We start from the raw sequence: 24,557 nt of genomic DNA, 5'->3' as shown, positions 1-24,557 counted from the left end.
GGCGCCCCAGCGGGACTTGAGAAAAGGCGATGCAGACGCAGCTAGGAGATAGTTGCAAGCGTGTACACTGCCTCCCAGTAATTATACAAACAAAGACAGTGTATTTGTTCGCTTTGCCTCACCAATATGACACAGCGATTCGGAGTGTGAATCGCGTCAATGCTAACCCAAACTCGCTTAGCGTTAGGGTTTAGGGTTAGGGTTCGCGGCCCAAATTGTTAGGCCTGAATCGCGTAGAACAACAACACAACAAACATTAAGACCGCAGCACAACTATTGCACGGACTTGCACATCTCTCCGCACAGCTTCTGTAGGCTACAGACCATTATTGTGGTAGTGTTAGGGTTAGGGTACCAGGTTAGGGTTCGCTATAGATCAGGCCCAGCAAAACCACACAACAGCTCTGCAACAGCGCAGTAACAACAACAATAACAAACAACGCAGCTAACACAGTCGCAAAAACGGTGCTTAGGTGTTGCTTAAAAATTGCGATGCCATTCTCTGTTTCTTAGAGGAATACGGCGTGCTAGTATGCAAGGATTACCGAACAGGCGTTGTCAATCTCAATAGGCATCTCTTGCAGCACCACAACGTGCCTGCTGCAACTCAGAGAGAGATTGTTAGGCGCTTTAGTCACTACACGTTAACTGAACCTAACAATGTTAAACTTCTAGACGAGCCAGCGATGCTGATTAAAGAGCTTAGGGCGCTGGTAGACGTGCTGCAGTGCAGGACATGTAACTATATTAGCACCAACAAGGATACATTCCGCCAGCACTACAAAAAAGATCACTAGCAAGCTTAGATAAGAGAGAAAAGCTCGCTGTACAAGACTGTTAAAGTTTAGAGTTTTTTCCGCACAGCAGGGATGCAGAAGTATTTTGTTGTTAAAATAGACGATGCTGGCAATCCTAAAAACACTAACGTTGAAGTTGCTGTGCAGGAAGAGCTGGCCGCGTACAGCTTGACACAACAACAAATTTAAGAAGAGCTGCAGATACTAGAAGCAGCAGCAAAGACTAATAAGACAGGCTGGTTCAAGCGCACAGGATGGTTGGAGTTCTTTAAGGGCCGGAATCTCAAGCATCTCATCCACCAAGCCCGCGCGCCTGATCGCGGTGAAGACAAGATAAAGCTTGCCGCCGAGCTGACAGAGCAACTGGTTGAGAGAAGCGTTAGGGGACTAGCTACGCTTCTGCATAAGCTAAGGCGCTAGTTACGCAGTGCAAAACTGAGCAAGGCTAACACCTGGCCGCTGGCGCAACTGCAGAACCTGGAGAGTTAGGCTTGGTACGCAAGCTACATAGTGAAGTTTGTCTGCTTCTATCTGCGGGTGCTGGCCAACAAAGAGCAGCGGATCATCCGCGTAAGAGAGGGACGATTCGACTGTAACAGTGAAGAGACGGCAAGCAGCAAGGAGGACAGCGAGGAGGACAGCGAAGATGGCGAAGATGGCGAAGAAAGCGAAGACGAGAGCGACGCCCCGCGGCCCCCCCGCAGGTCACGCAGACCGACGCTAACACGCGCAAAGGTATCGCAAGACAAAATAAAGGACGCTCGCAAGTTGTTTACGTGGACAGTTGAACAGAAGGCGTATGCAATCAGGCTGTGGGATGCGCTCAACGGCAGCGAGCGAGCGACGCAGATGGACGCACTTCTGAAGTCTATTAGCTCGTTCATCTTTACAAAGTATCACCCTAAGGCGCTGTCTACCGGCTTAATGCAGTTTCTTGCCGTGCTTGGCATTAACCCAGACACAGGCCGCTTACGGACCGCAAAGCACTATTCGTACATGCTAGCAGGCATGGTGTACTGCGTGCAAGTAATTAGAGCTAAAAAGCTGCTTCCAGGCGGGCAGCGCAACACACAGACAGAGCAGGACCGCAATTGCTTTATTAAGATGCGGCACAAGTATCTGGCAGACGGCACGTTTACTCTAATAAGCGCAATAATCAGCATGCTTGCGTACAGGAAGCACGTTGCGTTAATAGCCAGCAATTTAGGCAACGCATACTGGTCAGCAGACAAGCAGATATTCTATCTGACTAGTCAGCAGATCAAGGTCAGCCGCTTCTGCAAGATGGCGCAGGACTTGGCAACAGAGACGTCTGAGATGCTGTAGGAGCTGTGCTAGGTGGACGACGAAGAAGAGCGCTTTGCGATTAATCTTAAGCAGGTTGTTAACGACGTTACGTTCACGAAGCAGGGCACGTCTTTCGTCGACGTACCGAGCAACAAGCTAGAGAACAGGCTTGCTTAGATGCTGACGAGGGCAAGGACTACAAACAGCGGTCTGCGACTGAAGCGCGCCAACAGACAGTAGAGCGTTAAGGCGGTGCGGCGGTACATAAGGCAGATGGACCGCTTCTTAGAGCTGCTGCTGTGCAGCGTGCACGTCACGTCAGGGCAGCCAGGAAGAGGGTCAGAGATCACAACGATTCAACACCGCAACAGCATGCTGCAGGATCGTAATATCTTTGTTGCTAACGGGCAGATCATAACGGTGGTCCGCTATCACAAGTCGCAGTCGCAGTGGGACAAGCCAAAGATCGTGCCGCGCTTCTTGCTGCTGCAGCTTAGGCAGATTATAGTGCTCTACTTGGCGTATATACAGCCGTTCCGCAAGTATCTAACACTGCAGGTGCTTGGCGGTGGCTACAGCGACTACGTCTGGCACAATGCACAGGGCGCGTGGAACACTAATCAACTAACGAGAGTTCTTAAGCAAGAAACACAGAAGAGACTGGGTGTTACGCTGCACACGCTTGACTACCGGCATACTGCCGTAGGACTTGGCCAAGTCTACGTCGGAGAGTCGTTCAGCAAGGGCTACCAGGACGACATTGGCGAAGTAGACAAGGCAGAAGTGGAAGACAACAGCGAGGATATCATTAAGCTGCAGAACTCACGCACAACTGCAATGGGCGTAGGCAACTACAGCGTGCCAATTAATATTATTAAGCATCTCAGCATGCGCTCGATCGACGCATTCCGGCCGCTCAGCGCAGCGTGGCACAAGTTTTTAGGTGTTAATGGCACGGGCGAGGTACGTCGAACAGCTGTTGCAAGCAGCACGCAGAGGAAAAGGCCAATGCGGGCAAGCATGTCTGGGCTGGCGCTGCTGCCGCAGGACAAGGAGGTGAGGGTAGAAGACCTGCGCAAAGACAAGATCCGTACAGCGCTACAGCAGGTGCTAGGCACGCAGGAGGTAGGGTTCCGCTTAGTGGAGCAGGAGCAGGCGATGCATGCCGTTCTTAACGGACAGAATCTGCTGGTTGTCGTGCTCCCAACAGGAGGCGGCAAGAGTCTGCTGTTCACGGTGCCGGCAGTTGTAGAGCAGACAGGGGTTACAGTTGTTGTTGTGCCGTACCAGGCGCTAATCAACAATCTAGTAGAACGCATTTAGAGCAGCGGCGTGGAGTGCATAGAGTGGAAGCACGGCAAGAACAACCTGGCATCTGTCGTCGTGGTCAGCGCAGACAACGCTGGTAACATTCTAACTACAAGAAGGTGAACAGTAATGGTCTTGCGGATTTCCTAGAGGTCCAAGCGTTCTGAACAACAGGGGCATTACTGATTTCAAAACCTTAAAGAAATCAGTTAAGGTTACAGTGAGCGGCAACTTAACGCACAAAGCTGCCAGAGCCTAAACTGTGCCTGCGGATTTAATTAACATACTCAGATTTAGGGTGCTATGTTGCGTTTACGTAGAAACACTGTGCAACGTTGTTTGCGTAGTTTTGGTGAGGCAGAGGTTTGACCGTTATTGCACCGAACTAACGTGAAACCAGAATACCTGCAACACGCAACACTACTATAAAAATGTAATACCTGCAGCAACAATTTTTAATTACAAGAAGCCTACTAACACTACATGTCTGCACGGTAGGTACCCCACGCTGGAGGAACATCATACTTCGTCTACAGGGTGGAACAACTCTAGCAGCATTATCTGGCGCAGCGGCGCATCTGCGATAGAGCTTACTGGGCTTACGTGTGCCTGTAACAGCTCAACAACGCTGTTGTCGTCATCTTCGCTGTCAAGAATCTCCTTAATTGCACAGCTCGCTGTTGGCGCGTCTGCCTTAATGCCCAGCATCTCTTTTTTGCCGATAGGACACCCAGCAATGCCTTCTGGCCCTAGCCAGTTCTTAAGCGCCTTGCTCGCAGCGCAGACGTCTGGGCGAATCTTCTTCACCAGCTCAATCCAGGCATCTAGGCCCCAGGCGCGGACTGTGGACTCGATCCAGGAGCTTGCAATCTTGTCGTACGGCATGAGCATGAGCGTGCCCCAGCCTAATCCCTCAGCGACCCTGTACCAGCGCGTGGCTACTGTCAGGCGTTTGCGGAAGGCCTCCCTATCCTTGGGGGTAGGGTGTAGGTTGACGAGCGCCAGCAGGGCTGCGATGGCCTCAGTGCGGACCTGCCCCTTGCCGTTGCGGCTGCGCGATCTGCTGCTGCTGCTGGCTTGGTCGCCCTCCTGGATCTGAAGGATCTTGTCGGCGTACGCCTTGCCTAGCAGCGCCTCAGCCCACCTGTACTCAATGTTCACAGCAGCCAGCACGCCCGCGTAGCGCCTGCACCTGTCCCAAGCCAGGCAGAACTCTCCGTCTGTGGTCCTGGGGTAGGCAGACTGCACTGGGGGCACATCGCGCCCTCGCTGCAAGTAGCGAAGCACGTCGTGCCGCACAGCGACTCCACCACCAAAGGGCGAACCGCGCTCCCGCCAGGTCTGCAGGAACTGGGCAGCGTGGTGGCGAGAAGATGGGTTGCCCAGCACGCGCGCCTTCTCCAGAAGCTCGCAAGCCTTGGCATAGGGCGCCTGGGCAGTGCTGTAGAAGTCGGCGTGCTCTGCGACGGGCTGTTTGATGATCCACGCAACAAGAGCCTTGTCTTGTCGCGAGATGGAAGCATACGCCGCGCGCTCTGCAGAGGACGCCTTGCTGCCCGGCTCTCTTAAGCCAAGACTGAGCCGGTTCTTGCGGCGTGCATTGTCTAGTTTCCTTGTGCGTGCTTGCTCAGCGCGGCGGTTGTTGTTAGTGATGCTGGTAGTGCGCTGTGCAAATTGTTCACCGTGCTCTGACCGCTGAGGGCTGCTTAGAGGCGTCTCTGCGGGTTCCGTGCGTGCGCGCTTTGGCGACAACACGCACAAAGAAGGGGTTGGCCGCTTTCTGCGATCAGCAGAAGAGGCAGACGGCTTTTGCGCGGATGGCGGTGCTTCCCCTGTGCCTTCTGCAAGCGACTGGGCTGCGCAGACGAGGCGATTCCAGGCCTCGTCAGACAGAGCCCCCTCTGGCAGCGATTCGTGCAGCAACCAGATAGCGGAAAGGAGAGAGTAGGCAACGAAGACCGGCTTGCACACGCTGTCGGTGTCCTTGGTTGGGACCAGCCAGCCTGCGCTGTGAGGTCTGTGGTGGCTGCTGCGGCGCTTCGAGCTTGGAACCGTTGCCTGGCAGGAGAAGAGCTTCGCGTAGTCTTTATTTGGCAGATTGTACCCATATTTGTCTACAATGCTAAGCTCGCTCGCGAAAGGAAAGCTGCGCGCGCCCCTGTCAAACTGCTCAGCAGCCTTGCATAACGTAGTTGACCAACCCATAAGGTAGGTAATAATTTAGAAGGCAGGTAACTAATTTAGAAGGTAGGTAACTAACTAAGAAGGTAGATAACTAATGTAAGAGGTAATTGATCAATGTATAGGGTAGTAGCCGGTGTAGTGGTGGAACGGTCAAGGGTGGTGGCCGCTGAACTTTCGTACAAAATGCCGCCGAAAGTCGGTCCGCGCCCAGCGCATCACCACACCACACCACACCAACCAGCCACCTAACTTCAAGAGGGTGAACAGTAATAATCTTTTTTAGGTAAGATTTTAGAAATTCAGATATAGTGTTTTAAGTTGCACTTGCACAGAAACACTGTGCAACGTTGTCCGCGTAGTTTTGGTGAGGCAGAACCGTGCAGAGGTTTGATCGTCATTGCGCAGACTACATAGCATCCACCCATCCAATCAAAGAACATAGGGATATCGGCCAAATATAGAATGGTGATACAACAGAGGGATATGAAATTAAAGAGGTTGGTAAGGAGAGGGGAAGACACAAGTTTAGATAGTAAATAGAGCCCAACTGGAAATCAGAAGATGCACTTGCAACCGCAAAGCACAATGGATCAATTCAACACCATATTCGTGCATATCCCTAGCTGCCGCATTGTTGTTTGCAAAGAATGCGGCATAGGCGTTGTTAAGGCCTATGTAGCTACCCACTTGAACAGCAAGCATGCGTATGTAACCGTAAGCACACGAACAGACATTGCCCAGGCTGTGTGGGCAATGAACGACTTGGCAGAAAACGAGGACGAAGTCGTGTATCCAGAGCCAGGATCCGATCCCATTCCCCATTTAAGGATATGGCAAGACGGTTTCAAGTGCGAAGCAAAGGAGAACGATACAACAGTATGCGGCTACATCTGCTGGACTGTGCAAGACATGCAGCTATATTGCCGTAACAAACACAGCTAGACAAACCTACAGAAGAGAGGGCGGACGTCTAAAGGGTCGCGCAGAGAGACTAACTGTATGTGGGTAGAGGGCGTATATTGCCAAAAGTTTACGCACGCAGGACAGTTAGGGCGTTTGTTTAAAGTCAGACGCCAGGACAGAGAGGACACAGGAGGGGAAAGCGTGATCATCCAGCGGCAGTTAGAGGCAGTGTTCCAAGAGACCACCGCCGTGCTAGACGAGGTCGACAAGAACGCCAACGCCCGGATCGACCCAGACCACAACCGGCATGTCACACACGCATGGCTGAACTGGACTAGTTAGGCCCGTTATTTGGGCAGCTTAGACTGCGAATGGTTGCTAGAGTTAACCTAAAAACCCAAGAGGAATAAGAAGGCGTTAAGCAAAGTTTGTTAGGCAGTAAAGATGGTGATTTGGAAGGCCCAGCAGGCGTCACGTCCGAGCATTGTTGGTTTCCCAGCAATGAACTATGTCAACCGCCGCGAGATAGGAAGCGAGACCAACAAGAAGCCGTTCAATGCACGCCAGACAGGCAAAACAATGACCAAGTATGCCAGTTAGTGGTTGTCCTTCATCTGTTACATTTGGCGGACCCATGAGTTAGAGACTGTTGAAGCACAGGAAACAGAGGCGAATAAGGAAGAGGATAGGGGTGAGGGAGAGGATAGGGGTGAGGGAGAGAACAGGGAGGGTAAATTAAAGGGAGTTTAGGGACAGAGGCCGCCGTATCGATTGACAGCGAGCCAGATCTTGTGGCTGTGGAAGATCAAGCAAGTCGTAGGTGAGGACGAGGAAGAAGCGGAAGCTGAAGCCGAAAGCGAGCGCCAACCGATCAAAGGCGGAGACAACAACTCGGAGAGTGAAGAGGAAATGGACGAAGAGGAGGAGGCATTGTTGGAGGGTCATGTGTTGGGGCTTTTGCTGTTGTTGTTAGACTATCATTTAAAGGACAACGAGTACAAGAGTGCGTTCGTCAGCGCTACAGCAGTCATGGGGATAGACAGCGATTGTGGGTGGAAGGACGCGTTGGCATACACGCCCATAATTTCCGCCGTTGTTACTGTTGTAAGGATGTTGGTGTTGTACATGGCGGTGAAGACGCGTCAAGACTGCGTGGCCGAGCTGATGGAGAAGGAGGGATTCGCCCAGCAGGACGCCGAAGAGTTGGCTGTAAGCCATTTTGATTTGGTTCAGGAGAGCGCCAATCGTTTCATGACGCTGACTAGCTACAGCGGCACACCCAGCCTGATGGATTGGCTGTTGCGATTGAGGACGTATGGCATGAAGATTCGGTTCAACACCAACGTGGACGGCGTAATTAAGTAGGTTAGGGACACATTGTTGTACGGCCACATTTGGTTTACAATGCCCAGTTTGCAGTTAATAATCTACAGGTTGGTAGAGACGACACGGTTCGAATTGCAAAAGCAGTTGATGTTGCTAGACATTAACAAGGATGGTCGGTTAGCGGAAGGGGCCACGCCGTTGCCAGCCATTGATTGGGACAGCATCGTCGACAACCCAGCCGAGATGAAGGTTGGGTGGAATTTTTTCCAGGACAAGCGCAACACGTTCAGAGGCGTTGACAGGAAGAATTAGTTGGCTCATCGCGTGATCCACAAGAAGAGGTTACAAGAGGCATTTGTAGACGTTTAAGCCACCAATCCATCCGTACCCGAAGGACGCAGGGTAGTGTAGAGAGCGCAGGCAGTAAGAAAATACAAGAAGGCCATACAAGCGTTCTAAGAGCATTTGTTAGTCTTAGTGCACATGACCGGGGGGCAGCCAGCACGCGGAACGGAAGTGGTAACGGTCCAGCACATGAACAGTCCGAATGGCGAGAGCTGTGGTGTGTTTATTAAGGACGGGTTGATGGTGTATGTGACCATGTACCACAAAGGCATCAGGGCTAGCACAAAGGCCAAGATCATCTACTGTTATTTACCGCGTAAGGTAGGCAAATTGTTGTTTTATTATTTGTGGATGGTTATGCTGTTTTGGAGGAAGCTAGAGGGTGCTGTTGGGAGAGGGGCAGCTAAGGAAGCCAGCCCATTCATATGGGAGCCAAGGAAGGAGGAGCCGTAGGCACGGCCGCAACGTGGAAAAAGAGCACGGGAGAGCGACGAGGGTGAGGGTAGGAGGGATGGTTGGCGACAGGGCGCGGACGAAGACGACGAAGAAGAGGAGGGACCGTCGTTGCGTGGACCCGAGCAATGGGATACCAACCGGGTTCGGCAGGCGATCTAGCGCGTATTGATACGGTGGTTAGGCGTAAAATTAAACATTATGTTGTAGAGACATAGCACTAAGGCAATATATTAAAGATACATTAACAACAAAGTGGTAATTAAGGCGGTCGTGGAGGGTGATAAAGATGAGGACGAAGAGGACGAGGCGTTCGACATACAGACAGGGCACAGCTCCAAGATTGGCGGCACAGTTTACGGGAGACCCATCACCAAGTCGCCGTTCAGTACCGAGGCCTAGCGAGTGGCATTGCGGCGAGTGAGCATAGAATGGCATTGGTTTTTGTTATTTAAGTCGGCGTTGGAGAAGCAGCCTAAGAAAGGAACGCGAGCAGCGGAGGTCAGGAAAGAGGCAATTAAGGAAGAATTTTGGCGTTAGAGGAAGATGCGTACGGTAGACATCCAGTGTCAGTTGGAAGATTTGGTGCGGAAGGGGGCCAGGTTCAGGAGCGTGCAACGGCCGGCCATCGAAGCCATTATGCACCAGAAGAGTCTGATCGTTGTAGTTATAGGCACAGGAGCAGGCAAGAGCATGGCGTTTATGTTGCTGGCGTCGTGTTCCACCAGCGTTACGGTCGTTGTTGTGCCACTGGTTTTGTTGCGCGGCAACTTGAAAGACAGGTGCGTTTAAGCCGGAATCGAGTGTGTAGAGTGGGACAGTTAGAAACCGCAGGAATAGGCGTCAGTAGTGTTGGTCACGCCCGAATCGGCGGTCAGCGAGAGTTTTGGGGGTTTCATTAACCGGCAACGAGCCATAGGGCGGTTGGACCGAATCGTTGTTAATGAATGTCACGTTGTGTTGGATTTGACAAGCAGATAGAGGACGCAGATGTTGGCGTTGCAGGACTTAGTAAAGGCAGAGACACAGCTGGTGTACTTAACAGCAACCATGCGGCCGAGAGACAAGGGCGAGTTTATTGCATTAATAGGGTTGCCAGCCAAGGAGCAATGCCAGTGGTTCCGGGGTCCGACGACCCGGAAGAACGTTAAGTACCAGATACAGCGGTACGATCAGAAGGAGGAAGACAAAGACAAGGTGTTGGTACAGTTGGTGGAGGAGAAGAAGCGGCAGTACCTGATGCCCGGCCAGATCATTGTGTACTGCGACACGGTGGCTAAGACGGTTCGATTGGCTAGGTTGCTGGGTTGTGTTTGTTACCACCGGCAGGTAGGGAGCAGAGGCGAGAAGGCAGAGTTGGTGCGCCAGTTGACAGAGGGACGACAGCAAGTTTTCACAGCAACCAATGCGTTGGGTTTAGGGGTAGATGCGCCCACTATCTAAGTAGTGATCCACATTAGGATTGTCAGAAAGTTGCGGGATTATGCGCAAGAAAGCGGGCGAGCAGGACGAGATGGGCAGAAGAGTGAAGCGATTATTGTAAGAGGGGAGAGGTACCGTTGAGATGGCAGCATGCAAGAAGGAAGTTGGGGTAGGGTAGATAAAGAGATGTGGGAGTTTATCACAACTAACAGATGTATAAGAGTTGTGTTGGATAGGGAGATAGATGGGAGAATAGACAGAGTAGGTTGCGAAGTCGACGAAGAGAAATGTAGCGGGTGTGTTGGGTGTGAGACCGGGAGAGAGGCAGAGCGTGCAAGAGAAGACGAAAACAGGAGAGAAGACGAAGACGACGGGCAAGAGGCAGGAGGGATTGGGGGTGAGGAAGAAAGGCTAGCGTTTGATCAGGAGGGAAGAGCACGAAGGTTGGCGGCGCAAAGAGAGATGGAGTTACAGACCAAGGGTTTGGCAGAGATCTAAGGATTAGAAGAGGTGTTGGACGAGTGGAAGGAGGGATGCCAGCGATGCAGGGTGTGGGGAGAAGGGTGTGAAGGTTATAGGATGGCGGATTACACAGCAACAGACGCAGAGGAGATTCGCAAAGGAGTAACAATTATTACGAGTTCCATTCAGTAGGAGAGGTTTTTGTGTTGTTTTAAGTGTAGTATCCTGCAGGCGATATGCGAAAGGTATGAGAGCTGAGCGGATGGCGGATGGATAAGGAAAGTCGGCGGAAGTTGTTAGTACTGTGGCGTGTTAATCGCGTCGATTGCGTCGATTTGGGCCAGGTGGTCAGATAGTTTCACGGAATAGGCGCAAGAGCGGATGGTAGAGGAGGGAGTACGATGGCAGGAGCAGGAAGAGCAGGGGGAGGCATTTAAGCGGATTGTTAAGTGGTTTGGGAAGAAGAAGCGGTAGGGCGGAATTGAAAGCAACAAGATGTGTTGGGTATTTTGGGCGTTTGCAGCATATTGTTGCGAGATAGAAGAGTAGTGTAGGAGAGTTTAGGGAATCCAATCATATCATCCAATTGTGGTGGCCCCCCTAAGCCCAAGCGGTATCCCAAGTGGTTCCCCAAGTGGTTCCCCAAGTAGGCCACAATTAGTGCGCTAAGCAATACGCCACCCTAAGTGGTTCCCCAAGTAGTGCGCGAAGTAGTGCGCCACCCTAAGTGGTCCAAAAGTGGTATCCACCCTAGGTGGTCCGAAAGTAGACCACCAACCCAAGTGGTCCAAAAGTGGTCCCCCCGCCCAATCAAGGAAGTCCACATTAGTGACCCCCAAATTAGTAAGAGCCGATTATTTAAGAAAAGCCAACAGCCCAGAAAGAGCACGCAATCCAAGAAGAGCCCATGATCTAGGCAGAGCACCCGAAACTAAGTGAGTCCCTGACCTAAAGCACCCGTTTGTATTAAAAAGAAAGCGCAGGATCAAGACAACAAGAATTTGGGAAAAGAAAGATACAGAGAAGAGGAGGCATTTAAAAAGGTCATCAGGGGGTTCAGGCAGATTAATTGGGATGGGGACAACATGTAAAAAGGTGTTTTGGGGGTTTAGAGAGTGTTGTCACAAGATAGAGCAGTAGTTAGGGGAAGTTTGGCAAAACCGATTGTGGTGCCGCAGCCAGAAAGGCATTCCTGAACCTGTAGATGTTGTAGTGCGTGAGAGAAGGGTGGGCGGTGGGCCTGTCAGGTGTCACAAAGCAGTCGAGCGGGGCGGTAGAGGGTGAAGGAGAAAGAGGGGAGGTGGGTGGGGCCGTGATAAGATATCACGGGAGAGGGGGAGTAGAGGGGTGGGCGTGGGGCCCGTGGATGTGCCCCCGGAGCGGAGCGATTGAGAGTGAAGGAGGAGCAGGGTGAAGAAGAGAAAGTGAGTGGGCGGTAGGCTCGTCGAGTGTCACACAAGAGTGAAGGGGCAGTTATAAAGATAGATAAGCGGTACAGAGAGCGGGTTAATAGCGGATTTTTTTTCAGCAACGTAATAGTAGTAGCAATTAGAGAAGTGTTGTTTATGCAGCAGTATAACAGCGCGCAGGTAGCAGAGATAGAATCGGGTTAGCGTTGAGGCTGAATTAAGGTTGCGCATTTTCGGAGATGCTCGGCTGACTCGCATGCAAGAGCATCACGCAAAAATCGAGGAAGTCAAAATCAATAAACAGTAACACAAACAGTGCAAACGTGCGGAGGGGAAGACAGAACAGACATTTAGCTGTAAGATAGCAGTAAGCAGGTTAACGTTGAGGCAGAAATAAAATAAAATATTAGAGTTGGGTTCGGGCTGGTACGCAAGTCAGAGTATGGTTAGGGTTACCGGTATTTGGGGCAAGCAGACAAAGGAACAGAGGCCCGTAGAAAGACACGCAACAGGTAGAGAACAGCTGCAACCCGTAAAGAGACCCGTAATATAAGCGTAAGAGAGAGAAGAGGGGTAGGTAGAGGGTCCGTGGGAATGCACAATAAGCGCAGCGGTTGAGAAAGGAGAAGAGGTAGGCGACACAGCCGTGATGAGGTATCATCAAGAGGTTAACATAGCAAAGCGGTAGAGAGGTAAGCCGTGATAATGTGTTACAAGGACGCCGAGCGCAGTGGTCGGCAATAGCACAGAAGAAGAAGAGGCCGATAGTAAGGCGTACCACCCGTAGAGGTGCCCCCGAGCCTATAGAGAGGTCCGCAACCCGTGAAGCAGCCCCCGTAACCGGTGCGTTAGTGACGCGTAAGAGGGGTGTAGCAGATACCCGTCCGAGAGTGCAGCAAGCGTCAACGGAAGCGTGGTGAAGACCGTTGGAGAAAGGCGAAAGGGTGGAGAGGGAGGGAAAGCGGGCAGTTAAGGAGCAGGACCTGTGACCAGTAAGAGACGACAGCAAACAGCCCGTAAAAGGCCCCGTAACCCGCGAGAAGGTTAACAGAGCAAGCAGATCAGTTGTCAAAAGCAGAAGAGCACAGCATCAAACTGTGGGAATGATTGAGACAGCGTTTAGGGGAGAAGAACCAATGGGGGGCCCGTAAGGCGTCACAAGAGAGTAAGCGTAACAAAGACGTCGGATAAGTAAAGTTAGGTTTGGGACCAGACACAGGTTGAGGTTAGGGTTAGAGTTACCCGCATTTGCAGGCTGGCAACCGGTAGAGGGTATGACGGAAACCTGTCCGAGAGTGCACAGGGCATATTGAGCGTTAGAGAGACGCGCCTGCAAACCAAAAAGGCCGTGACGCGCAAGAGAGGGGTAGGTGGTGGGCCCGTCAGGTGTTACAAGAGAGCAGTGAGGAGGGAAGGGAAAGTTGATGATAGGAAAAAGTAAGTGTCGAGTTGAAAGTAAAAGAAGGAGAAAGGAGATAGGAGTTGAGGAGAAGAGGGTGGTTGAGGAGAAGAGGGTGGTCGAGGAGATTGAGGGAGAAAGAGGGTGAGGGAGAAAGAGGGTGAGGGAGAAAGAGGGTGAGGGAGAAAGAGGGGTGGGCGGGGGGCCCGTGGATATGCCCCCAGAGCGGAGCGGTTGAGAGTGAGGGAGGGAGGTGGTTGAGACCGCGGAGCGGAACAGAAGAGAGAGAAAAAGACAGTGGCGTAGTAATAGTAGTAAGGAAAAAGAAAACAAAGAAGAAAAAAAGCATAGTAGTAGTTAAGTACAAAGGAATAGAGTTAAAAGTTGTTTATAAGTAGGAGAAGATAGAAATAATAAAAAAATAGTATAAAAGAAAATTAAGAGATAAGAAAGTAATGGTATTAGTTAGGGTTTTAATGTGAGAAGAGAGTAAGAGTTTGAAAAAAAAGTAGAAGAGTAAAATTTAAAGTATTAGAAAAGAGAGACGAAGGTAAATAGTAAAAGAAAGAGTAATAGTTTATAGAAAAATTGTTAAAGAATAGAGAAGGGTTAAGAGTAGTAGAATAGAGAAAGAAAAGGATAAGGTAAGTAGAAAGGATAGAGGAAAGTAGTAAGGATTAGAGAATAGGTGTTAAGAGTAGAAGAGTAGAGGGAAGAAAAAGGTAAGGGAAGAAAAAGGTAAGGGAAGAAAAAGGTAAGAGAAGAAAAAGGTAAGAGAAGAAGAAGTAGGAGAGAGTAGGATAAAGAGAAGAGTAAGGTGAAGAAAAAAGTAGAGTATGGAAAAGAGTAGGGTGAGGGAGAAGAAGAGGATAAGTGTAAGGGTTAGGGTTTTAGAGTAAGAAGAGGGTTAGGGTTTTAGAGTTAGAAGAGAGTTAGGGTGTTAATATAGAAAGAATAGAAGGGGTTTAAGAGAAAAGAAGTAGGTAGTGTAAGAAGAGAGATAAAAAGAAGGAAGAAGAAAGTGAAATATAGAAATAGTTTAGTAGGTAGAAGAAGTTAAAGGAGAAGAGAGAGAGTTAAAATGTTGGAGAAAAGAGAAGTAGAGAAGGTAGTAAAGTAGTTAGGTTAAAATAAAGGTAGAAAAGTAAGAAAGTTAAGAAAAGTAAAGGAGAAGGGGAAATAGAAAAAGAATAAGAGAAAAGAGGTTAGAGTTTAGAAGAGAGAAGAGTAAAAATAGAAGTAGTAAGAGAAAGAAAAATTTAAAGAGGAAAAAAGAGGAAGTAAGAGTTTTAAAGAAGATTAGAGCAATAATAGAGGGGTAGAAAGTAGTAAGAGGTGTTAAAAGAGGTAAGAGATAGGAAATAAGTGTTTAAAGTGTTGAGAAAGGATTCAAGGAAAAAAAGAAAAAAGGTAGAAGAGAGTAAGAAGGAAAGAAGGAAAAGAGAAGAGGAAGAAGATGAGAGAGGAAAGAGTAAAAAGAAAAAAGAAAAGATAAGAGGGTAAAAAATAAAGGTAAGAGAAAAGGTAGATAAGAAAGTAAAAGTAATAGTTAAGGTTTTAGTGTAGGGAAAGATGTAGAGTTTAAAAGAGAAAAAAGAAAGAAGTAAAGTGTAAAGTAAGTGAAGATTTTAGGATAAAGAAAGAAGAAGAAGAAGAAGAAGGAGTAAAGTTAGAAAGAAATAGTTGTGTAGGAGGAAGTTAAGGTGTATAGAAAGGAAAGTAGTAAAGAAAAGTTAAGGGGTAAAGAAAAGGTAGAATAAAAAAAGTAGGATAAAAAAAGTAGGATAAAAAGAAAGAAAGAAAAGTACGAAAAGTAGAAAGTAGAAAAGAAGAAGAGATATGTTACGAGAAGAAAGTATAGAAGGTAGAGAAGAAAGCGTAGAGGAAGGTAGAGGAGTAAGAAAAGTTAAGAGAAGTAAAAGTTAAGAAAGAAGTGTAGAGTAAAAGGTTAAGGTAAGGTTTTAGAAGAAAGAAAGTGTTAGGGTTTTAAGAAAGATTAGAAAAGAGGTAAGAATTGGAAAGTAGTAAAAAGAAGAAAGAAAAAGAGAAGAGTTTAGAAGAAGAAGAGAAGGAGGGTAGAGATGAGAAAGAAGGTAAGAAGAGAGAAAAAGTAGAAAAAAGGAAGAAGTAGTAGAAGGAAAGTTTTAAAGGTTGTAAAGGGATAAGAATGTAAGTAAAAAAGGAAGAAGGTAAAAGTAAGAGAAAGGGTATAGAAGAATGTAAGAAGAGAGGTTAGGGTGAAAGTAGAAGAGTATAAAGGAAGAGAAGAGGTAAAGGTAAGAGTATAAGTAAAAGTAAGGGGTAGAGTTTTAGAGTAAGAGAAGAGTAGAGGTAGAAGAGAGAGAGTAGAGAAGAGAGTGAAAGTAGAAGTAAGTGTAAGTAAAGGTAAGAGTAAGAGAGGGTAGAGTGTAAGAGGAAGAGTTAAGGAGAGAAGTAGAGAGTAAAGATTAGAAGAAGGAAGAAAGTAGGGATAAGGAAGAGAAAGTGTAAGGGTTTTAATGTAAGAATAAAGAAGAGTGTAAGAGTAAGTATGAGGGTTTTAGTGTAGGAAGAGGGTTGGGGTTTTAAGTAAAAGTAGAAGAAAAGAGAAAGATGTAGTAAGTGGTAGAAAAGAGTAGAAGAAAGAGAAGGAAGAAGTAGAATAAGTTAAAGAAAAAGTAGTGTTTAAGAGTTAAGAAAGTAGGAAAAAGGAGAAGAAAGTAGAGGTAATAAGTAAAAAGAGAAAAGAAGTAGTAGAAGTAGTAGAAGAGGTAGTAGTAGAGAAGGAGTTTAGATTGTAAAAGGGTTAGGGTTTTAGTGTAGGAAAAGTGTTAGGGTTTTAGTGTAGGAAGAGTAGGTAAAGGTTGAGGAAAAGAAAGGTGAGAAAAGGAAAAAAGAAGAAAGAGAGTTTTGTAGTAAAGTTTTAGAAAAAGAAGGAGAAGGTGAGTGTAGGTTAAAGAAGAAAGTAAGAGGTGAAAAAAAAGTAAGTAGAAGGAAGTAAGTGTTAGGAGTAAAAAAGTAGAAAGATAAGGAGAGTTAAGAAGAAGAATTAAGAAGAAGAGAGTAGAAGTGAAGGTGAAAAAGAGGGAGAAAATGTAGGGGTGAGGGAGAAAGAGAGTAAGAGAGTTAAAGAAGAAGAGTGTAAGGGTAAGGGGTAGGGTTAAGTTAGAAAGAAGAGTTAGAGGAGTTTAAGGGTTGGGAAAAAAAGGGTAGAAGAGAAGGAGGTGAAAATAGAAGAGAGGGAAGAAAAGTAAAGTAAAGTGTGAAGAAAGTAAGAAAAGAAAGTAAGAGTAAAAGTAGTAGTAGAAAGAGAAGTAAGGATAAAAGGAAAAGTAGAAGAAAGAATAGAAAAGAGTAGAGGAAAAGAAAAGAAAAGGGAAAAGGGAGTAGAGGTAGAAGTAGTAGTAGTAGAGAAAAGGGTTAGGGTTTTAGTGTTAGAAAAGAGATTAGTAGAGAGAAGTAAGTGGAAAGAGTAGGAAAAGAAAAAAAGAAGAAAGGAGGTTTTAGAGTTATAAAGAAGGAAAAAGAAGGTAAGTGTAAGATGAAGAAGAGAGTAAGGAGTTAAAAAGAGGTAGGTAGAAGAAGGTAAGTGTTAAGAGTAAAAAAGAAAAGAGATAAGAAAAAGATAGAGAAAAAGAGTTAAGAAGAAGGAGTTGAGAAAGAGTAAGAAAAAAGAGGTTAAAGTGAAAGTAGAAGAGAGTGTAAGTAAGAGTAAGGTTTAGGGTTTTAGTGTATGGAAAGAGAGTAGGGTAAGAGAAAAGAAGAGAAAGAAGAGAAGAGTAGAGGTAAAGAGAAAGAGTAGAGATGAGGGTGAAAGGAGTAGTAAGTGTAAGTAAAGGTAAGGAAGAGGGAGGGTTTAGAAGTAGGAGAGGGTGTAAGAGTAGGGGTTAGAAGAAGGAAGAAAGAAAGTAGGGGTAAAGAAGAGAAAGTGTAAGAGAAAGTGTAAGAGTAAGTGTTAGGGTTTTAGTGTAGGAAGAGGGTTAGGGTTCCCAGTGATTATACGAACAAAGACAGTGTATTTGTTCGCTTTGCCTATGTAAATTTTAGCGTGAGCACAGACACTCGACTGTATTTGTTCGCTTTTTCAGCGTGAATTTGTTCGCTGTTCCTGAAGTCAAATATTGCTGCAACGATTGCGGAACGTGTATAAAGTGCGTCCCAATTGTATGTTGAATTTCTAGAAGAATCGAGCATACGGTACGTGAGTGGAATATAGTAGATGTTTCAATATTAATGTTCGCGATGTTGTAGGGCAGTATCGATAAGGTATGTAGCACAATGTTCAGAGTTGAGCGCAGGTAACATCTACTCTACAGGATGGAACAATTCAAGCAAAGTTAGCTGACGCAACCGCGGAGCTGGCGTAGGACTCTTCGGCGAAGCATGACTTTGCTCTCTGGTGCTGTCGTCAACGCTGTTGTCAGTTTCGTCGTCTTCGCTGTCTTGAATCTCTTCCACCTCGTAGATGGTTGCTGGCGCCTCCGCCTCAATGCTCAGCGTTTTCTTCTCGTTGATGGGCCCGCCAGCAATTCCCTCTGGCCCTAACCAGTTCTCAAGTGCCTTGCTAGCTGCACAAATGTCTGGACACTCCTTCTTAAGTAGCTCAATCCAGACATGCAGCTGGCCTACACGGAGGGTGCGTTCTATCCAGCGATTCGCAATCTCGTCGTGTGGTATCAGGGTCAGAATGCCCCAGCCTAGCTCCTGACTAATGGAGTACCAGCGCATGGCTTGGCCTAACCGTCGTCTAAACACCTGCTTGTCCTTCTCAGTGGCGTTGGGACTAACTAACTCTACTAGCGCTGCAACTGCCTCTGTGCGGATCTGTCCCTTTCCGTATCGATTTCGCGTCCTGTCGTTGCTAGATACAAAGTCGTTATGCCAGATCTGCGCTATCTTGTTAGAGTATGCTTGACCTAGGAGAGCTGACGCCCATCAAGACTCGATATGGACAGCTGCTAGCTCTGCTTCGTAACGTGTGCACATGTTCCAGGCAAAGCAGAAATCCCTGTCAGCATTGTTGCGCACACTCAGCAGCTGCAAGCGCTTAGCTCCCGCACCGGTCCTGCTCTGGCTGCCAGCGAGCTCGCTGCCACCTCTGAAGGGTGAGCCACGTTCTCGCCAAGCCTGCAGGAACTGGGCAGCGTGGTACCGAGAGGACTGGTTTCCAAGCACGCGCGCTTTCTCTAGAAGGGTGCAGGCCGTGAGGTAGGGAGTTTGGGTGGAGCTGTAGAAGTCCGTGTCATCAGAGACCGGCTGCTTGATGATCTAGGCAACGACGGACTCGTCCTTTTGCACAATAGAGGTGTAGGCAGCCTGCTCTGGAAGAGGAGCCTTGTTGCCAGGTGCTACCAGACCAAGGGCAAGCCGCTTCTTCGCACGCGAAGTGGCGAGTGTCCTGCTGCGTTTTTGCTCCGCACGGCGGTTGTTGTTAGAGATGGTAGTGATGTGCAGAGGGGAGTCTTTCAGCTGCTCATCCGGTTCGCTAGGCTGTGACAGCTAAGGGCTGGCTGGATGTGTCTTATTGGTGGTTGTTCGAGCGCGCTTTAGTGTAGGGGCCGGCGCAGATAGGTGTGGCCGCTTCTTTTGTTGCGGGGGTGGAGCGGAGGCCTGTTGTGAAGGGGAAGCAAAGGGCTTCTGCGCAGACGGCGGCTCTTCCATCCCGTCCTCCGCAAGCGACTCGGCCGCGCAGACCAGACGATCCCAGATATTGTCAGGCAGGACGTCGTCGGCGAGCGTCTCGCGCAGAAGCCAGATCGCTGACAAGACGGAGTGGGCAATGAAGACGGGCTTGCAGACGCTGGCATCGTCACGGGTGGGGATCAGCCATCCTGCGCTGTGCGGACGAGCACCTGGATCACGCTGCGAGCGTGAGATGGTCGCTTGGCAGAAGAAGAGCTTCTCGTAGTCCTCATTCGGCGGCTCGTACGCGTAGTTGCGAACGAAGTCAGCTTCGCTGGCCAGAGGAAAGCTCCGACGACCGCCATCAAACCGCTCTGCGGCGCTGTCTAATGCTGCCAACCAGTGCATTATCGACTTGTGTACTGCGAATGAGGTTGCGAGCGGAAGTTCGGACAAAGGTTGTGCGGAAAGGGGGTTGGGTGTTGTTGAGGTTCTGACGCGGTCACACCGCGGCACCGAAAGTCAGGCCGCGCACGGATGTACCACGACGCCCTCACCAACCAGCGTTAGCGGAGCTGGGAGCGCAATCAAACCAAAAGCAAGATCGATACACAGTCTGTCGATCAATATGCCAGGGGATAGCAAACACTAGGCCAACGGACGTGTTGCATAGCGCCCACTTGTGTCCCTTCTGCTCCTTACACCATGGAACTATTTGCGCAGCTGTTTGAACACCGGCCTGAACTTCGAGTCGTAGTTTGTAAACCATGTGCCACCGCTATTCCACCAGCGCAGATCGTTACGCACCTCAAAGAGCGCCATCCCAAGGTCACAGTCGCTACGCGCAAGAGCCTGGCGGCAGCTGTACGCGCGCTACCAAACCTTGCGTGGAGTCCAGGAGACGTGCGTGTACCAAGGCCGGCTAAGGAGCCCGTCTTTGGTCTGAAAAGCTGAGAAGACGGGCTGGTATGCTTGTCGGAGCGTTGTTGGTATACCTGCATCTCGCTGCAGGGCATGCAGAAACATTGCAAGGATGAGCATGGCTGGGTGAACGAACAAAAGCGAGGGGGAGATATAAGGCAAAAGAGCAAGCACTCGCGCAACCGAGTATGGCGAGACAGCCAATCCTGCCAGCGCTTGTTCAGAGCTGTTGGCTGGCCGGCGTATGTTGCAGTCGAGACGAGCGTTGGAGCTGCGACTCTAGCAGACATCTCCCAGAGAGTGAAGGCAGATCGCCAGCATCAGCGAGAAGAGCGTGAGGCAGCAGCAGCGCAGGATAAGATTAAAGAGGGCATCCGTTCGCAGGCTGATCCGTGGCTAGAGCTCACAGAATGGGTCCCGCACCTACAAGGTATCCCAAGGGCGGCACTTCTGCGCGCTAAACAGCTAGCTGGTGGGGAGGTAGACGCGCGTGGGAAGGAAGAAGTGGCGTTTGACGACACGGGCTTACGCGATGTTTGCAAAGCTATAGAGCGGCTGATACAAAAAGCGTTCGATAGCAGCCGAGCTGAGGTTGTCGGCAGACTCGCACTGGAGATTATCGAGCGACGTGAGGCGGGCGCAGAATCGAACGAGCGGCCCTTCTACGCTAGGCATCGAGTCGGTACAATCAAGAAGTACAGCCAGAAGCTGGTGAGCATCCTCTGCTACCTGTGGCGCACATATGACCAGGTCGAGCGGCCGCCATACAAACTTACCAGCACGCAAGACGCCCTCTTGGTGTCACTCCAGCAAATAGCCCGCTCAGACGACGCTGCGAAGAAAGAGAAACTGGAAGAGCAATGCCTGCGCTTTTGGATCGCCTTGCTCAACCACAGCCTGACTGGCGACGAGCACGAGAGCGCACTGCTGAGCGGAGTGGCTGTCCTCGGCCTCAAGCCTGATCACCATGGCGGTGGGTAGGTTCCGGCGCACGAGTTCTCGCCAACGCTGTCTGCTTTGATCACTACCTCGAAAGCGCTCGTAGTGCATCATGCCCGCTGCCAGCGAGATAAAGCGCTTCAGAAAGACCCTTGTACAGCACCTACTGCGTATGAGCTAGTTAAAGACATGTCTGAACGGTTTATGACGCTGTCCGACTTTAAAGGCACACCCAGTCCTATGAATCGAATGCTCCGCTTGCGTACGCTAGCTAGAACACAGGCAAAGCGACGTAATACTCCCGTATCGTGTTGTGGGATGGAGATCGGCTTCTCATTGACAAGCAGAGCTTTTCGCTAGCCGATCTCCGGTCGATGGTGAAGGGACTCTGCGAGACGGTGCGGTTGCAGCTATTCAAGGACGTCCTACTCTTGGATCTAGACGAAAGGGGTTGCGTGCGACCCGGGACCACCCCGCTTCCAGAGGTGTCCGTGGACAAACTCGTCGATCAGCCAGCCGAGCTGGCTACGGGCTGGAGCTTTCTGAAGCACCCTGACAACCAGCTAGATAGATGGCAAGACTGGCTTCTAGACCGGGTGTTGGACGAGGCTCCGCTAAGGGAGAGATTCATTCGTGGGATAGATAGCACACAACGGCCGGAACGGACGCTATGGCGCGATGACGCTGTAGCTAGGTACATGAAAGGAGTGCGTCGGTTTAAAGAAGGCCTCTTCACGCTTGTTCACATGTCTGGCGGCGGGCCTGGTCGCGGGACAGAGATTACCTCGATACAGTGCGAGAACAGTGCAGACGGGGTAGGGTATCGGGGGGTGTTTGTAGAGGGTGGCCTGGTATCCTTCACCACTACGTACCACAAGGGGTATAGCTTCAGCAAGCGTGTCAAGACGATCCACCGCTATGTTCCCCGGGAGGTGGGTGAGCTGGTGGTGTACTTCCTCGGGCTCGGTCGACCGTTCATAGATGATCTCCAGATGCTGCACAATGGCGTTGCCCGCCCTACCGCTTTCATCTGGGAGCCAGAGCCGGAGGAGCAGTGGGGCGACGAGAGCGATAGCGAAGAGAGCGACGACGGAGACGAGTACGGCGAAGCCGACCGTAAGAAGGCACGATCCGCTAACCCAGACGGGTACTAGGGCACCGATCGCATACGCCGTGTCCTGCGCAAGCAGACCTTTCAGTACATGAACACCGCTCTCGGCACCCGCGCCTGGCGGCATGCCTACCCAGCCATCCACCGAGAGCTGGCAAGAGATGGACAAGCACGCGACTGGTTGGAAGTGCTCTACTGGAACAAAGCGCCGGCGAAGAGCAACGCGCAAGCGTTGCAGTCCGGCCACAGCCTTGAAACAGAGGAGGGCAACTACGGCCGCTCCATGATGGAGTCTCCCTTTCAGACCATGGCCGAGCGGGAGGAGTTCCGGCGGGTGAGCATGGACTGGCATCGCGTGCTGGAGTTTGCATCTGCCTGGGAGGACGGCCGCATGCACCCCGGTGTTCGCGCGGAGATGGTAGCGCAGCAAGAGAAGCAGGCGCTCCAGCGCTGGTCGTCGCTCGCGATGGTGGACCTCAAGGCAGAGTTCAGGCGACTCGCTGGACGGCCGGACGCCGAGTATCGTGGCAAGCAAGAAGAAAGCCTCAAGGCTGTGATGCAGCGACGGCTGCGCGTGCTAGTTGTTATGGCTACCGGCACCGGCAAGAGTATGCTGTTCATGCTGCCCGCGTCCGTCTCGCCAGGCGGCGTCTCCGTGGTCGTGGCTCCGTTGAATGCCTTGCGAGACGATCTGCAAGATCGCTGCGACCAGCTCGGCATCCCCTGCGCGAAGTGGGATGGAAGAAGACCGCCGTACTGGGCTCGTATTGTGCTGGTGACGCCTAAGAGCGCAGTCACGAAGGCGTTCGGCAGGTTCATTAACGAAAAGCGCATGCTCCATCAGCTAGATCGTATCGTGATAGACGAGTGCCACGTGCTGCTGGAGTCGACACAGGACTGGCGGCCAGACCTCCTCAAGATGGTGGAGATGACGGAGAAGGGCACACAGGTTGTCTACCTGACTGCAACCTTGCCGCCCACGCTGCAGCCCGCCTTCTTGCACACCGCAGGGCTCGATGCCCAGACCGTAACCATATGCCGCGATGAACGCACCACGCGAACGAACATTGCGTACCAGGTGCTAGAGTACACACGTGGCACGCTAGAAAAGTACTTATTAAGCTCGTGGCTGCGAAGAGGAGTAGGTACGGACCCAAGGCGCAGATCATCGTCTATTGTCCAACTGTGGACGAGACGAAACGGCTTGCGAAGCTTCTGCAGTGCTCTGCATACTACCGTCAGATGGGCTCAGACGAGGAAAAGGCACGCATGGTGCGAAGCTTCACCCTAGCATAGAGAAGCTTTGTACAGCCACGAACATGCTGGGTCTTGGGCTCGACGCTGCAGGCGTCTGGGTGGTGATCCACGTTGCCATGTGTCCCCTGCTGCTCCAATATGTGCAAGAGAGCGGCCGGGCGGGACGAACGGGGCTCGACAGCGAGTCTATTGTTATGAGAGCGTGCTATGTAACGAAAGAGGGGAGGGTAGAGAAGGCGCTCGGCTACAAGCTGGAGCGACCTGCAAAGGAGTTCATGACAGTCGAATCCTGTCGGCGAATCGCGATAGACAAGCACATGGACGGCAGACAGAACAGGCAGCAATGCGAGATGGGAGAGTCGAAGTGTGATCTATGCGAGCGACACCCCGGTGGTACCAAGCGACAAGCCGTCGAAGAAGAGCAGGAAGAGCCAGAGGAGACGCAGGCCGACACCGCAGCGGTGGCAGCAGAGGAGCAGCGCAGATGTATAGAGCGAGCTATGGTCGTTAAAGAGCGGAGGGTTAAGATCCGGCAACGGCGAAGGACGGAACAAAAAGTATATGACCTGGAGCGGCTAGAGCAGCACTTCCAGCGCTGGAGCAATGCGTGCGCCATCTGCATGGCCACTCAGGCTGACCCGGCGCGCCACGACTGGAAGGACTGTTCAAAGGCCAGCGGAGCGCAGATGACATTAATGGAGTCTAAGGTGAAATCTATGCACTAAGTGAAGTGGGAGAAGTATGCGCGGTGTTTTTACTGCTGGGCGCCCCAAGCCATCTGCAACAAGTGGGAGGAAACAAGCATACAGGGTGCGTTTAAGACACAAGGGATGCATGTGCCTTGCCAGTACGATGGAGTGCTCCAGAGAGCAGTAGCTGCGCTGCTTGCCTGCCAGCCACTGATGTGCACGCCATGGCTGGAGCAGCAGATGTAAGACGCCGCGATTGTGCACGGTAGCGATGAGCTCCGGCTTTACAAGTGGCTCGGATTAAAGATCAAGATGGGCCAGAGAGACGCGAGCCAGATGTGTCGTTTCCTATATGCTTGGGAGGAGGGGCATGTGCAGTCGTATTTAGCAGACTAGAAAGAATGTGTTTGATATAACCGTAACCCGAAACCTTAGGTCAGGAGAAGTCAGGAGAAACGTGCTGTAGGCTGACTTGCGACTGCACGGTGATCACAAGTCAGAAAGTGCAAAACAGCCAAATAGCAACACAGACACTTCAGAGACGTAGAAAGAAACGCCCAGAGAAGGGCCACCGACCAAAGTAGTCCCCACAACCCGAGTGATACCCGCCAACCCGAGTGATACCCGCCAACCCAAGTAGAGCCCCCAACCCAAGTAGAGCCCCCAACCCATGCGGATCCCCCAACTCAAGTAGAACCCCCAACCAAGTAGAGCCCCCAACCCATGCGGATCCCCCAACCCAAG

General features: G+C 50.4%; 4 protein-coding genes across 5 annotated transcripts, besides 27 other annotated features; 2 read left to right on the top strand and 2 right to left on the bottom strand.

The window, feature by feature from the left end:
- Positions 1–72: part of a mobile genetic element that runs on past the window's edge.
- Positions 73–76: 4 nt separating this feature from the next.
- Positions 77–119: a mobile genetic element.
- A 216-nt stretch (positions 120–335) lies between these two features.
- Positions 336–367: a tandem repeat.
- A 16-nt stretch (positions 368–383) lies between these two features.
- Positions 384–441: a tandem repeat.
- A 1,205-nt stretch (positions 442–1,646) lies between these two features.
- Positions 1,647–2,123, top strand: EKO05_0001009 (uncharacterized protein; the record flags this gene model as incomplete). The annotated part of the gene is made up of 1 exon (XM_038944865.2): positions 1,647–2,123. The coding sequence occupies one exon, from the start codon at positions 1,647–1,649 to the stop codon at positions 2,121–2,123; it is 477 nt and encodes a 158-aa protein (XP_038801776.2).
- A 333-nt stretch (positions 2,124–2,456) lies between these two features.
- EKO05_0001008 (uncharacterized protein) lies at positions 2,457–3,407 on the top strand (the record flags this gene model as incomplete). The annotated part of the gene is made up of 1 exon (XM_038944864.1): positions 2,457–3,407. The coding sequence occupies one exon, from the start codon at positions 2,457–2,459 to the stop codon at positions 3,405–3,407; it is 951 nt and encodes a 316-aa protein (XP_038801775.1).
- Positions 3,230–3,369: a mobile genetic element.
- A 500-nt stretch (positions 3,408–3,907) lies between the features above and the next one.
- Positions 3,908–5,597: a mobile genetic element.
- On the bottom strand, positions 3,912–5,597 carry EKO05_0001007 (uncharacterized protein; the record flags this gene model as incomplete). Its single annotated transcript, XM_038944863.1, has 1 exon — positions 3,912–5,597. One exon carries the CDS (start codon positions 5,595–5,597, stop codon positions 3,912–3,914), a length of 1,686 nt encoding a protein of 561 aa, XP_038801774.1.
- Positions 4,425–4,467: a tandem repeat.
- A 1,558-nt stretch (positions 5,598–7,155) lies between the features above and the next one.
- Positions 7,156–7,208: a tandem repeat.
- Positions 7,209–7,290: 82 nt separating this feature from the next.
- Positions 7,291–7,334: a tandem repeat.
- A 921-nt stretch (positions 7,335–8,255) lies between these two features.
- Positions 8,256–8,549: a mobile genetic element.
- Positions 8,550–9,026: 477 nt separating this feature from the next.
- Positions 9,027–9,679: a mobile genetic element.
- Positions 9,680–10,360: 681 nt separating this feature from the next.
- Positions 10,361–10,396: a tandem repeat.
- A 324-nt stretch (positions 10,397–10,720) lies between these two features.
- Positions 10,721–11,061: a dispersed repeat.
- A 5-nt stretch (positions 11,062–11,066) lies between these two features.
- Positions 11,067–11,248: a dispersed repeat.
- Positions 11,102–11,539: a mobile genetic element.
- Positions 11,494–11,549: a dispersed repeat.
- Positions 11,550–11,990: a mobile genetic element.
- Positions 11,991–12,092: a dispersed repeat.
- Positions 12,093–12,283: 191 nt separating this feature from the next.
- Positions 12,284–12,400: a mobile genetic element.
- A 34-nt stretch (positions 12,401–12,434) lies between these two features.
- Positions 12,435–14,824: a mobile genetic element.
- Positions 13,362–13,486: a tandem repeat.
- Positions 14,825–17,248: a dispersed repeat.
- Positions 15,602–15,607: a direct repeat.
- Positions 15,608–16,724: a long terminal repeat.
- Positions 15,608–24,557: part of a mobile genetic element that runs on past the window's edge.
- Positions 17,214–17,262: a tandem repeat.
- Positions 17,266–24,440: a mobile genetic element.
- On the bottom strand, positions 17,580–19,304 carry EKO05_0001006 (uncharacterized protein; the record flags this gene model as incomplete). Of its 2 annotated transcripts, none has more annotated exons than XM_059635553.1 (1): positions 17,580–19,304. In XM_059635553.1, one exon carries the CDS (start codon positions 19,302–19,304, stop codon positions 18,774–18,776), a length of 531 nt encoding a protein of 176 aa, XP_059491536.1. Both variants share the same exon structure in this region, with proteins under 2 accessions (XP_059491536.1, XP_059491537.1).

Source organism: Ascochyta rabiei, chromosome 2 (genome assembly GCF_004011695.2).
Source record: "Ascochyta rabiei chromosome 2, complete sequence".
In the NCBI taxonomy this organism is placed as follows: domain Eukaryota; kingdom Fungi; phylum Ascomycota; class Dothideomycetes; order Pleosporales; family Didymellaceae; genus Ascochyta; species Ascochyta rabiei.
Note: the sequence above shows the minus strand (reverse complement) of the source record. Positions and strands in the feature narration are given on the sequence as shown.